General features: G+C 46.3%; 1 protein-coding gene across 2 annotated transcripts in view; it reads left to right on the top strand.

Moving 5' to 3' along the window:
* SENP6 (SUMO specific peptidase 6) overlaps positions 1-14,068 on the top strand; it is a 755,486-nt gene that overhangs the window by 293,438 nt on the left and 447,980 nt on the right. For both annotated transcript variants that reach the window (XM_085610971.1, XM_085610972.1), the window contains one exon: positions 6,518-6,588. In XM_085610971.1, the coding sequence (XP_085467097.1) occupies positions 6,518-6,588 (71 nt within the window). The remainder of the gene's footprint in view (positions 1-6,517; positions 6,589-14,068) is intronic.

Consider the following 14,068-nt stretch of genomic DNA (forward strand, 5'->3'; position numbering starts at 1 on the left):
GTAGCAGCGTACCTGCAGAGGGAAGGGATTCACGTGTATCCTTACCTCGACGACTGGCTAATAAAGGCAAGTTCACGCGAAAAATGCGAGGAACACGCAGAGCGTGTCACAAGAACACTAACAAAGCTGGGGTTCTCAATACACTGGGGGAAATCATCAATGGAACCAGAACAAGTGAAGATCTTCCTGGGGGCGCAGATCAACACCATAAAGAGAACGGTGATGCCGAGCGAGAAAAGGACACTAGCCCTGCTGAAGGAGACACGCCTCTACCAGAAGGGGCGAGCTCTGACAGTGAGAACAGCGAGCAAGATCATGGGGATGATGGCGTCATGCATTCACCTAGTTCCCAAAGTGCGCCTACACATGAGACCATTCCAGGAATGGCTGCAACAGCAATGGTCACAAGCAAGCAGAAGTTGGGAGGATCTAGTGGTTGTAACGCACGCAGTGCAAGAAGAGATAGCATGTTGGAACAGGGAGAACATAACAATAGGGAAGCCCTTAACCCCACCAAGCCCAACAGTGACCATCACCACAGACGCATCCCCGATAGGATGGGGAGCACATATGAACAAGCTCAGAGTGAGGGGTCTGTGGACTCCAGCAGATGCGGTCAGACACATCAACTATCTGAAATTAAAGACCGCACTACTAGCACTGAAGGCCTTCCAGAAAAAACTGTACAACCAAAGGGTGTTGATACAAACGGACAATACTACAACTATGTACTACATAAACGAGCAGGGAGGGACACAATCGTTCCCCCTGTCCAACCTGGCACAGGAAATTTGGAGATGGGCCATCACGCTCAAAATAGACCTGCTGGCCATACACCTACCGGGGAAGGACAATGTGGAAGCAAACTGGCTCAGCAGGCAGACTTCAGCATCCCACGAGTGGGAACTCAATGGGCAGGAAACGCAAAAACTATTCAAGAGGTGGGGCACACCGACAATAGACCTGTTTGCAACAAACCTGAATGCAAAATGCCAAAACTTCGCATCCAGACAACCAGGAAAACTATCCCAGGGGAATGCCCTATGGATAAGTTGGTCAAGAACATTTGCCTACGCTTTTCCACCGATACCACTGATACACAGGGTACTCAACAAGTGCAGGACGAGCAACATGACGCTGATCCTAGTGGCACCACTGTGGGCAAGACAGACATGGTACTCGCAAATAGTGGAAATGGCACAGGGGCCACCACACAAGTTCACAAAAAGAAAAGACTTACTCTCCATGCAGAACGGAGATGTTCTACACCCAGAGCCAGAGAGCCTCTGCCTAGCCGCATGGCTCCTGAAGACAGAGTTCGCACACCTTAAGCTACCTCAAAGCACTATGCAAGTTCTCCGGGAGGCAAGGAGACCGACCACACGGAAATGCTATGGGGAAAAGTGGAATAGGTTCACACTGTGGTGCAGAAAAAATAAACTGCAAAATAAGTTGACAAGGGAGTCAACGGTGCTTAGATACCTCACGCATCTACTAAAAGCCAAACTATGTTCGTCTTCGCTAAGAGTCCACCTAGCGGCGATTGTGGCCTACACACGAGGTGAGATGGGAGAAAGTTTCTTTACGTCGCGAGTAGTAAAGAGATTCCTGGAGGGGGCAAAAAGGATAGCGCCACCAAAGAGGATTCCGCTGCCGGCATGGAACCTCAACATAGTCCTGACGGAACTTATGAAGGCGCCCTTTGAGCCCATCCACAAGGCCTCACTACAAATGCTGACAATGAAAACAGTCTTTCTGGTAGCAATAACCTCGCTGCGCAGAGTGAGCGAACTGCAAGCGTTAACGCTGCAAGAGCCCTACATCCAAATACACAAGGATCGAGTCGTAATGTGGACTGACCCACACTTCATGCCTAAGGTCGTGTCAGCTTTCCATATGAACCAAACTATACAAATACCTAGTTTCTTTCAAAACCCAGTCACAAGCGCAGAGAGGGCACTTCACACTCTAGACGCTAGAAGAGCGGTGATGCACTACATCGAGAGAACAAAGGAGCACAGGAAAAGCAAGCAGTTTTTTGTGTCCTTCGCAACCAGCTTCCTGGGTAGACCAGTAACGAAAAGCACCATCGCGCGATGGATCGCACTAACAATACTATTCTGCCACAAACAGGCAGGGCAAGAGCTAACGGAGGGGGCACGGGCCCACTCCATAAGAAAGAAGGGAGCAACGATTGCCTTTCTTGCAAACGCACCCATTCAAGACATATGCCTGGTGGCAACATGGGCTTCAGTGCATACGTTCACTAAGCACTACTGCGTGGATATACAAATGAACAAGGAAGCGCAAGTAGGGCAAAAGGTGCTTCAACATATATTCAACGACCAACGCTCATCTTCCACCCAGCCTCCACAAAGATGACAAACCACTACAAAGTCTATGCACAGCATAGTGAATCCAGAAAGATTTTCGCTGCAAAACGAATAGTTTCTTACCTCTCGGTGTAGTTTTGCAGCTTGAAGATCTTTCTGGATTCACTAGCGAACCCACCCACCTCCGCCAGAAAGATGAGGCAGGAGAGGAAGGTGGAAGGACAGAGACTAAAAGAACAAAAGAATACTGAGTGGATACATTGAAAAAGGAAAATACTAAAGAACGCCTAGGGTTAAAAAAAAAAAAAAAAAGAAAAGGGAAAAAAGAACCCGAAGATGGAGCCCCAAGGTGGGACTTCCGCAGGAAGCATGCCGACGTCATGAGAAGTACACCAAATGGTGGGATGTCGACGCCCACCTGGGCTACAAAACAAACAAAAAAAAAGTCAAAAGAAAGACTACGATTCTGGACCCAACCACCAGACCGCGAAATAATGCACAGCATAGTGAATCTAGAAAGATCTTCAAGCTGCAAAACTACACCGACAGGTAAACTATTAGTTTCCTCATAGCTATTATTTTGCTAAGATGTGTAAGTGAGCTACAGGCGCTCATCTTACTTGAACCGTTCATCCAAGTAAATGCATATACAGTTGTCCGTGGAAGTGGCTGTAAATATCTTACCAAAAAAGTCTATCCTTTGCACCTCAACCAATTGATCTACCAGCGTTTACCCTTGTCCAAACTCAATAGCCAAAAGGGCCTTTCATTCGCTTGATGTCACATGGACTATAATTGCTACATTGAAAGAACTGAATCTTTTTGTAAAATGTAACTATTTGTCGCTGTTGCTAAACCTAAAAAAAGACACCCAATATTAAAAAGGAAGGTGGCATACCTATATGGATTGTTAAATGTATCCAAACATTCTACCTTAAAGCCATAATGACCCTCCCCAATCTTCCTAGGCCACGCTGTAAGAAGAATGGGGCAACCATGGCTTTTTTTTTTTTTTTTAGGGAATATTCCCATAGTTGACATCTGTAAAGCAGCTGCATGGTTAACCCCCACACACCTTTACGAAGCATTACTGTGTATGTTCTCTCCCCTCAACAGGCTAGAGTTGGCATACAGTACTAAGAACTTTGTTTCAGACACCTGCATCATTTACTGACTAGCCATTGCTATGGGGTGCGGTGGGGGGGTACAACTTTAAAAAGTCTATGCAGGGCAAGTTCATTTACAGACAATTGTGCTACAAAGGGAAGATGTTATTTACCTTGTATCTCTTTGTAGCTTGTGGTGCTGTAGATTCACATGCACCTGCCTTCATCTCCTGAATTAGTGTTTTATTGCACATATCTAACATTAACACTAATTTCTCTTATATATCATTTGCATCATTACCATATTCTCACTGATCACTACGCCATACTTATGCTTTCCTGCTGTGTGAAAACAATCTAACAATGGAGTTGGTGCCCAGGTGCTTTACCAACTAAGGGAGAAGTCGCAAACTATCTTGTCACTCAATAAGATTTTCTTCAAACAAAAACAACTTGCACCGTCTGAGCCAGACACTAGGTTCCAGGAGTTATCAAAGCTTATGAATCTACACACTACAAGCTACAAACAGATGCTTTCAGGGTAAGTAACATTTTGTATGATATTAGCTTTAGCATTTGTATAGACAGTTAACTAAGGGCAGGAGAATGTGTGAGAAAATGGGGTTCTGTTGCAGTACCCCTCCACTTTTTTGACTGTCCAGGTTCCCAGTACCAGTGTTCTTTCCCTAAAACTGTTCAACAATTGGCCCTTCAGCCCCCTGCAAGTCCCTAGTAAATTGTACCTGGGTACCTAGGGCATGGGGACTGAAGGGGGTCCCCTAGGCACAGCAGACTGCCACTGCAGCATGCATGTCCTGGGGCAGACAAAACAACAAAGTCGACATGAGACACTGCTTGTGTGCCGTGCCAATTAGCACTGTCTCCGGTATAGGTAAGTCAACCCCCTCTAGCAGACCTCACAGCCCTAAAACAGGGTGCATTATACCCCAGGTATTGGCATATCCGCATGAACCGATATGCCCCTACAATATTTAAGTCCATTCTTAGTTATTATAAGTGCCAGGGAAGCCATAGAGAGTACATAGGCTGGAAACTCGACATCTCGAGTTCCACAGCACCATGACGGCTTCTTTGAAACCAGCAGTGTTTGGTACCAAACTACTCCTCTCAATACACCCACACTGATGCCAGTGTGGGATTTATTAAACCATAAGCCCTGAGGACACATCACTGGTGCCCCCTGAATTCCTACCATCCCTGGTGTGCCCACAGACTGGCTGTAGGCAGCCTGCCACCACCAGACATATTTTTGAAACCCTGGACCGAGAGCCTCTGCTCTCTGGAACCAGAAACAATGTGCATCCTGTGCGGATGTACCATACCTTCTCTCCCTGAATGAGCACAGTGCTCAGGAGGGAAGCTTCAAAGGACTACCGCCTTTAAAATGTGACCCACAGCATCTGCTTCTAGAGGCAAGTGGCAGCCAACTGTTTATAACCCCACTTTAGGCAGGAAAACAGTCAGGAAAACCTAGAAGAATTTGAGGTGTGCCCACCTTTGCCATCTCCACGCCTAAGGTGGGGGGGGGGAGGGGGTGAGGTGAAGCATATCTTTCAGTCACCGCCATCTTGAAGATGGGGAGATCCCTCCAGTCAGGGCTAGGACTATGCCCCCTCCCACAGGAGGGTAGCATACTTGAGGGTGTAGTCACCCCAGGTAAGGTGCCCATTGGCTCTACCTGCTAGTCCCCTAAAACACCCCTAAATGTAGTATTTAGGTGGCTCATCCAGACCTGTAAACTAGTTCCTGCCGCCCTTAGAAGGAGGACGAAGAAGACACTATGTGGCGAAACCTGAAGACGCCTAGTGAATTGACCCCAGCCCAACCGGCCTGTCTCCAGCTTCCAGGACCCTGCAAAAGAAGGACGACGGACCTGCACTTTGATGAAGACCAGAACTCCAGAAGAAGCTGCCTACACAACGATTCTGTTGCCTCTGGGAAGCGCAAGTCCTGCCCACTCTGCACCAGATGCCTCTGACTTGTGTCCGGGTTGCCCACTGATCCAGAACAGGTTCCCCGGCGATCCTAACCTAAAGTTTGGTGTTGGCTGATCCCTCATGGACTCCAGGACGACGCCTACAGCCTGAATCCAGAGGCTCCTCCCGACTGCGACCGGCTCCGATAAGAAGAATCCGACCTCTAAGGACACCCTGCACCTGAAGCTCTTGGGCCTTGGTGAGCTGAACTGACACTGCCCCTACAACCCCCAACACCTCTAGGTACCTGTTCTGTCATTGGGCTCCCTCCTGCGTCCTTCGGTGTGACGCCTGCAGCTTATTTGTCCAAACCAACTTCTCTATTGAAACGCAATGGGTGCCCGTCACTGTAATTGCACCCTGCACCAGGTCGCCCCTGTGCCGCTGGTGGTGTATGTTTGGTGCTGCTTTGTGGCCCCCCTGTGCTTAGCTACTGCAACCGATCTACTTACCTGCAAGCAGTGTGGGTTCAAGCACCCCCAGTCTCCATTGAAACGCGTTGGGCCATGCTACAAAATGGCCTCTGCAACCGGCCACCCCTGCACCGCTGGTGATGCAGACTTTGCGCTTATCTGAACTTTGCACTCTGCTGATCTTAAACCCTGAAGACTAAAACTGTAAGTTAGATATTTACTTGTGAAACCGCATTGTTGTTTTCCTCCATAGGATAACTTTGAACTGTTTGAAAATTGTCAAATTTTGAAAGACTACATTTTTCCAGAATAACTTACTTACCTTTTTGTGAAGATCTTGGTCTTAAAATAAAACTTGAACAAAGCTTATTTTTCTAAAACTGGTTTGGATCTTCTTTTTGTCATGTCAGTTATTGGTCAATAAATGTCTTACACTCCTCTGTGTTCGGTCTAAAGCTGCTCATCCACACTACCACTAATAGAGTACTTTGGGTTTACATTGAGCCCTGTACACTTGTGGGGAATATCTGGACTTTGTGCACGGTATAAACACCTTGTGGCATTCCATATACAGAGCCAGCTTCCTACAGGAGGCAACATTGTTTTTGTGGTATTACAAAATAACACTATTTATCTCTTGGAAAAATTACTCTAAATTTCTTTTACAGAAAAGAATACCCTCCACATCTTCAAAAGATAGAAGCTGATCAAGTTAGATTGCCTCGGACACATAGCATAGGTGAGTTGTATTGTTCATAACTTTATATTGTGAAATTAGTGCTCTCCTTAGAGGCCTGTAACATGTACCCAACTAGCATAATGTTGCATTTGTATGATGTTCCAGTACCCTCAATGTTGTGCTCAAACAAATTGGTTATTTTGTCTAGTGAGGCAGGATATAAATTCGTTTTTAGAAGCTTCATGTGAGGGGGTGGAGACAACTTATGTTTCAGCATGCTTAATAGACCAACTTAAGTTTTCCTGAAGATTGCATGATGGTTTGCCGATGGCATGTGGATATCTTTAGGTCACATATTCTGATATCAAAAGTCAAGTTAACCTTTGGAGGTTGGTTAATAGATTACTATTAAAGTTTTTAATTCAACCTGTTATTTACAGTACTTAGAAGCAGCACAAACGTGGCATTAGGTGCTAAAAAAACGAACAAGTTATGATAGATTACTGGATGAGAAGAAAAGAACCACTATTTCATGACTAAAGTTATTTATGGTGCAGAGAAAAGTGAGACATCCACTGACTTGCATCCTATTGCTTGACTCCCCCCACTGCTTGCTTACTTGTAGTTTTTGATGTTTGCCTCTTAGTTGGCCAAGCTCTTAAAAGGCATTTCCTGATGCTTCTGGTTACATTACTTCACCCGTCATACTCTGGAACAACCAGGCTGTTGTGTTATGCACCTCGAAATGCTTCTAGTATGGCTTTAATCATTACCTCTCTCCTCAGTCTAGAGATAGTTTTGCCTTGCCACAGCCAAGTGTCAGCCCATTCTTTGGCTCTTTTTCTCCACTCGCTAAACCAGTACTTGTTCTTTGTTCACCACCATGTCTTCAGTGCTACTGTCCTCTTATTGGCTTTCTAAAGACTGTGCTGAGAACACTCAACCTCCTAATTTCTGCACATCAGCGGACAAAAAAATTCAAGCACTCCATTGTAGGTAATTTCTATTTGACTGATTGCTTAGTGGCTATACCAAAATTGCATTGTCCACAAAACATATTCTCTTATGCTTAACTTTTCTCATCACTGACCCGAACTACCCAACTTCCCCATCAAAATCTAACCTGACCTTTTCTGTATGAGATACAGTATCGTCACCTGGCAGTGTAAATCCTGTCCTGTATTTTTTTGCCTCAAAACATATCAGCTTCACTGCTTCTCGTATGCGCCCCTTTCGAGACCTACTCTGGTCTCCTTCGGGACTCACCGTCACAGTTTGCATGCAGCTCAGCAACAATGAACCCCAATCAGTTAGTTCATTGTGTTGCTTTGACCCTTGAAGGGCCAACCAAGACCTCCATGCAGGTACATCCATGCTGAAATGTCATGGTTCCTTACCTCCCTATCTGCATACTCCACAGTTGCAGATGAATCCTGGTTAATGGGGCAGCTACTTCGGCAACATTACGGATTTGGAAGTTGACCTTCTCCTGACAGAGGTTTGGCTCACTAAGGCATCTCATTACACCATGAACATTCTTATCCTGCAATGGTATGCCATCCTGGGCTAGACTTTGATTACTAAAATGGTAGAATGGTGACTACTATTCATAAGCACTGAAAAGGTTTATGATTAATACCCCACTATCTATTCCCTACTTTAGCTCACACCTAATGAAAATGGTTTTGTATGCTAGCCTAGTGCTGAATGTATGTAGCAAAACAGTGGCAGAAGGCACAGTAATAATGGTAAGAATGAACATAAATGTATACATAAGAAAACAACTATGCATTCTATTCACTTTTGTGTATTCCCTCCATATCCTGTCCCTATTTGCTAGCAGCTTGAAATCTACCACGGGAGAGATGAGATTAAAAAAAGCCACGTACTGAAACTTGGCATAAGTTGACGGATTCATTGAATCGTACTAGCCTCTGTCCGGTGAAAAGGTCAAATATCTTTGGCAATGTTGCACCATGAAAACAATCTCATCGACAGTGGACAAAACCTTATTGCCTTTTGAAGCAGTTCTCAGAGGGCTGCTTAAGAATGTGCTCTCGTGGTCATGGCCGTCATGACACACAAGAACGTTAGAATGAGAATGCTTGATAACTTACCTTGCTATCCTATTAACATTTGTCTCATACAGTAAGTGTTGAAATTCCAAGCACCTCTGAGGTGTACGTAAGCTGCATTTACATAGAACAAAGCCACACTGTACTAAGTCTGTGCTAATAATAAACATAACATGCATGACATTATACTAATGCAAAGTTTTATATGATATTCTACATCTAAGGTTTGGGCATAGGTCAAAGGTCACAAAGACCTGACTCTAGAAAGTAATTTAGAACATAGGAAATAACATTGTGTGCATGGTGTTCTACAATACATAATGACCTACCTACTCTAGTGCTCTCATAGCTTCTTCTGCAGGGGCATGAACCTGCACTAAGGTGACGTGTTTTGCCTAGTTCCTCGTTTACAACCTTTTTATCTGCACTGTTGTCAAACCTTCACAAAACAAGGGAGAATTCTTGAACTAATCGTTTTCAAGTCTTGGACCATGTTGTAATTAATTATTTTGACCATATACAAATTTCTTTATTAACATATACCTCTCGCGCACTCTTGGGCTATCAAAAAAGTAACTAATCTGGGTAAGTGATGCCCAGATTATCAACCAATATTTATTTTTTTTGTAAACAATTTGTTTTCAATTATGCAACCGTTATGTCTTGTTAATCATATAACATAAAATAGCACTACCATCATAATAGACAGCAAGAGTACCTAATGACTAGAGAACCGATCATGAATGTGTTCACGTCACATGCATTCTAATTTTATGAAGCAGAAATCTTGTGGTGGTGGTGACTAGAAGAATCAAAATTCTTCTAAGGCCCAAGTGAAGGGAGGGGAGAAAGGTAAAGACAAAGTTTTCACATGGTCCCCAAAAGTCTTCCTCGGGGCGTGGGTCCCAAACCTCTTCCAACAAAAAACCTTTGTGTTACCTCTGTAAGGAAAAAGGCTGTAGAGCTAGAGATGGCAATTGCTCTAAATCTGGTGCCAAGGTTACTGCTACTACTGCTCCTAAAGCGCCTAGTGCCCCTAGCACTAGCACAACTAGTTGTAGTGTCCTTAAGGGATTAGTAGGTTTAGCCTTGGTTCCTGAAGTAGGTTCTAGCCTAGTCAGAACACCCACTCGGGCGTTTCTGGTCTATGGCAGTGGCATGGAACTTGCCACTTTACTTGTAAATCCCACTAACTTGGGCAGTGTGAGAAAGTGCCTCTTTTGCATGGTTAGCCCCCCACCCGCCAACCACCACTCTCTCACATTTTGCCTCTTTTTAATGTGCTTTCAAATGCAGTGCACAGGGTCCCTGCTAACCAGTGCAAGTGCTCCTTCCCTAAAACAAATTCCCAATTGGTACTTCTACCGGCCGTAAGTCCCTAGTAAATGGTACCTTGGGCACCGAGGGCTTTAGAGCTGAAGAGGGTTCTTGGGGCCTTCCTCACTGGGACCATGCCACTGTCCTTGCAGCCTGCATGCTCCTGTGAGGGAAAAAATGACTAAGTCGATATGACACCCAGGCCAGCTTGCCCTGCTTGCCAGCATAGGTATGTGAGGGTGTACTATACTACAGGTGAGGGCATATCTGCATTGGTCCGGAAGTACGATATTGGGCATTAACGGTTGTAGTCGCCTAGCGAGCAGTTTGGCCAGTATTTTAGTGTCTGTGTTTTTTAATGACAGGAGCCTGTAAGATTCACATTTCTCAGGGTCTTTATCGGGTTTCTCGTAAAGTGGGGGGTAGAATCTGGTTACTATAGGCGTCTCCATACATTTCTACGAGGTGAGGTGCTAGTAAGTCAATATATGCTTTATTGAATTCGCTAGTGTAGCCATCGGGGCCTGGGGCTTTACCGTTTGGAAGAGTCTTGACCCCTTCCGTGACTTCCTGTCTCTTCACTGGCTGTGAGGTATTCTCTTTGATCGTCTGACAGCCAAGCTAGCGCCACATCCTCGAAGTATGAGCAAATTTCTGGCTGGGTAGCTGTATCTCACGATGCATAGAGATCACCATATGTGCCCATAAAGGCTTGTAGTATGCCCTCAGTGTCATAATGTAGGGTATCAGTATTGTTTTTTATTTTAAGAACGGAGTGCGCCTTATGACCGGTGCATATTTTTTGCGCCAACACTCGTCCTGGTCTGCCTCCCTCGCCATATTTGCGTGCAATGTGTCATTTATAGAGATATTTAAGTTTGTCTTCTGCAAATTCCTAATATTCCGTCATTATGTGTCGAATGTCGCTCATTAGGGCCGTGTTTTGTGTGTGCTCATATTCTTGTTCTAGATCATGTAATTTAGACTCGCGTTGGGTAAGTTGGGCTCGGATATCTTCGAGGATGCCAGCATTTGTGCTTATACAAACTTCCCGTATGGTGGCCTTGAACGCTTCCCAGAGCATACTCGGGTCATCCATGGAGTGCTGGTTGATTTGTAAATATGCGATAATGGCTTGTCTAATGGTGTCATTGTATGTGGAGTCGAGTAATGCTTGGGCGTTAAATCGCCATATATATGGCGGGGTGTTTAATGAGGGAGCACAACCGTTAGTAATACCTGTTTGTGGTCAGAGTGTGTCTTGGGCAAGTGTTGTATGTGGCGTGTCCAGGATGCGACACCCTCCGTCCCTAGCCAGTAGTCCATGCGTGACCAGCTGTTGTGTATTGTGGAATTGTGTGGCCTCCATTTGATGTGGGTGTCGCAACCTCCAGATGTCTACCATTTTTGACTCAGCCATGTTATCCAGCATCACTCACACAGCTCGCCTTTTGTGGTTCTGTAGTTAAACCCGATCTAAGTTCTCGTTTAGCAATAGGTTCAGGTCACCACCCCAGAGCCATTCTGTCTGGCAGTTCGCTCAGTTTCCGCCATAGTGTTATAAAAAAATCCGGATCATCCACGTTTGGACCATAAGTATTAATTAGTCCTAAGCGATGACTCCTGATATGATTCTGCCCATTTTCTCCCCAGAGTACACTGAGTTGCCCTAGCTAGGTGGGATTCTTGCGGTAGTGCTATGTCGACGTGAAGTCTGTCGAGATAAGCAAAAATCGGGCGTATCTTTTTCGGGTTGTTGAGGCCTTGAACATGCCAGGATAAGAGTTTAATGTGTGGTGGTTGTAATCTTTCTATGGCTAGTGGTGGGGTATAGACTCATAACATGGTGCCGTCTGCTTGTCATGTAAAGACCATGTGTGGTAAGTGTCAGTTGTTTGGTTGTACATGGATGACTATTGTAACCTTGAGCGAATGTGGTGTACTGCATATGGAATCGCCTGTACAAACAAACAGCCCATCCCATCCCACCCTCCTCCCACTTCGGCACCCCAACCATGCCAAAGACATGCCCAATTTAACAACATCAACAGTGTAATAACCGTTATGGGGAGCTCTCTCTCAGGGGGGCTGCCGGGTGCACGCATCAACATCCACTCACGTGGATGTGGTTGGGTAGTTTCTAAGCAACTTAGGTCCATTATCTCAAGCAAGTTGATGTGCGCAGCCAATTGGTTACAGCATGTGCCCTGTTTTTGACGGTCAACTTGGCCAGTGGCTGTACAAATGTGTATGCATTGCCCTCATGTAATTGCCTTGCGGCTTTGGAGGAGAAACTGGCAGCACGCCAACAAAGAAGCTTACCAGAACACAGTCAGGCTCTACAAAGAGGCCATCAGACTCGCCAAAGCTTCACATTACGACAAGCGGATACAAGAATCATCCAACTCAGCCAGGGAATTCTTCCTAATTGTAAAGGAGCTGCTCAAAGTACCCAACACTCCCTCCTCCATCACCCCTAGAGTCGACCGAAGTAATGAACTAGCTACTTCAACGACAAAATCACCCGTATCCTGGCCTCCCTCCCACCCCCGGCCCCCCTAGTCATATGGATAGCCGCTTATCCCTCGACCAGGCCGAAAGCAATCTACGCCCCACACTGCCGACATTCCGGCCAGTAACTTGCTTAGAGGTAGAACGAACCTTGACGAAAATGAAAAGCGGATCACCTCTGGACCCAGCACCTATCAGGTTCCTCAAAACCGTAGCCTCAGTCATCGTGCCCACGGTCACGGAACTTATCAACAGCTCGCTTGCCCAGGGATCTGTCCCGGACAGCTGGAAGAGTGCTGTGGTAAAGGCACGTCAAAAAAAACCCCAGCTCGACCCAGCAGACATGTCAAATTACCGACCTATATCACTCCTCCCTGGTATCAGCAAGGTAGCAGAGAAATTGGTCAACGGACAATTATCTCAGTTCTTTGAGACCAACAACGTACTTAGGCAATCCCAGACTGGATTCCGCCCGGGTCATGGCACAGACACCGCCCTTCTTGCCGTCATCGAGGAGGCAAGGCGCATACTGGATTCAGGAGGGTCAGTGGCAGTGATCCTCCTGGATCTGAGCGCAGCCTTCGACACAGTCAACCACCGTGTCCTTTTACATCGACTGGCGGATGCAGGACTCACCGGGACGGCACTCAGTTGGATTGAATCCTTCCTCACAGGACGCACGTTCCAAGTGTGGGACGACAATCACCACTCGTCCACCCTTCCACTTACAAGCGGTGTCCCTCAGGGCTCTTCCTTGAGCCCGACGCTTTTTAATGCATATATGGCCCCCCTTGAGGACGTAGTGACACCATTTGACATAAAAATGGTAAGCTATGCTGACGACACTCAGCTGGTCGTCTCCTTATCCCAACTGATCGACCACCCAGAAAACCTGACCAATTGTCTCATAGAAATCCACAATTGGATGAATAACTCATCATTAAAACTTAATGGGTCAAAGACGGAGGTGATGCTCCTGGGGAAACAATGGACGACCATCCCTCCAGCACTCTGGCCCGACGTGTTCGGGGAAATTCCCCCCCCGAAGCGTGAAATTAAGACACTTGGTGTGTGGCTCGAACCAGAGCTTTCTATGAAGACACAAGCAGCTAAAACTTCGGGCACCTGCTTCGGGCTCATGCGCACGACCCGCAAGATTCTCCCCTTACTGCCACCTACTTCCAGGAAACTGCTTATCCAGGGACTGGTATTGTCTCGCCTAGACTACAGCAATTTGGTCTACCTGGGAGCCCCTGAGGCCACCCTGACGAAACTCCAGCGGACACAGAACGCTGCAGCACGCCTGCTCACCAACCTCCCCTCCAGAATGTCCGCCAAGCCGGCCCTCAAAGCTCTGCACTGGCTCTCTGTGCGCCAAAGGGTGCAATTCAAAGCCATGTGCACGACGCATAAGCTGATCAACGGATCTGGCCCGGCGATCCTTAGCAACATGATCACCCCCTACACAGCACCCAGATCCCTACGATCCCAGAATGAGAACCTGGCCAACACTCCTAGATTTAAAAGGACTCGCACAGGAGGACGACGATTCTCCGTTCAAGCAGCTGCTGGATGGAACGCTCTTCCTCGCTCCCTCAGACTTGAACCCAACTACCTGGTATGCCGCAAAAAATTAA

Source organism: Triturus cristatus, chromosome 6 (assembly GCF_964204655.1).
Source record: "Triturus cristatus chromosome 6, aTriCri1.1, whole genome shotgun sequence".
NCBI lineage: Eukaryota > Metazoa > Chordata > Amphibia > Caudata > Salamandridae > Triturus > Triturus cristatus.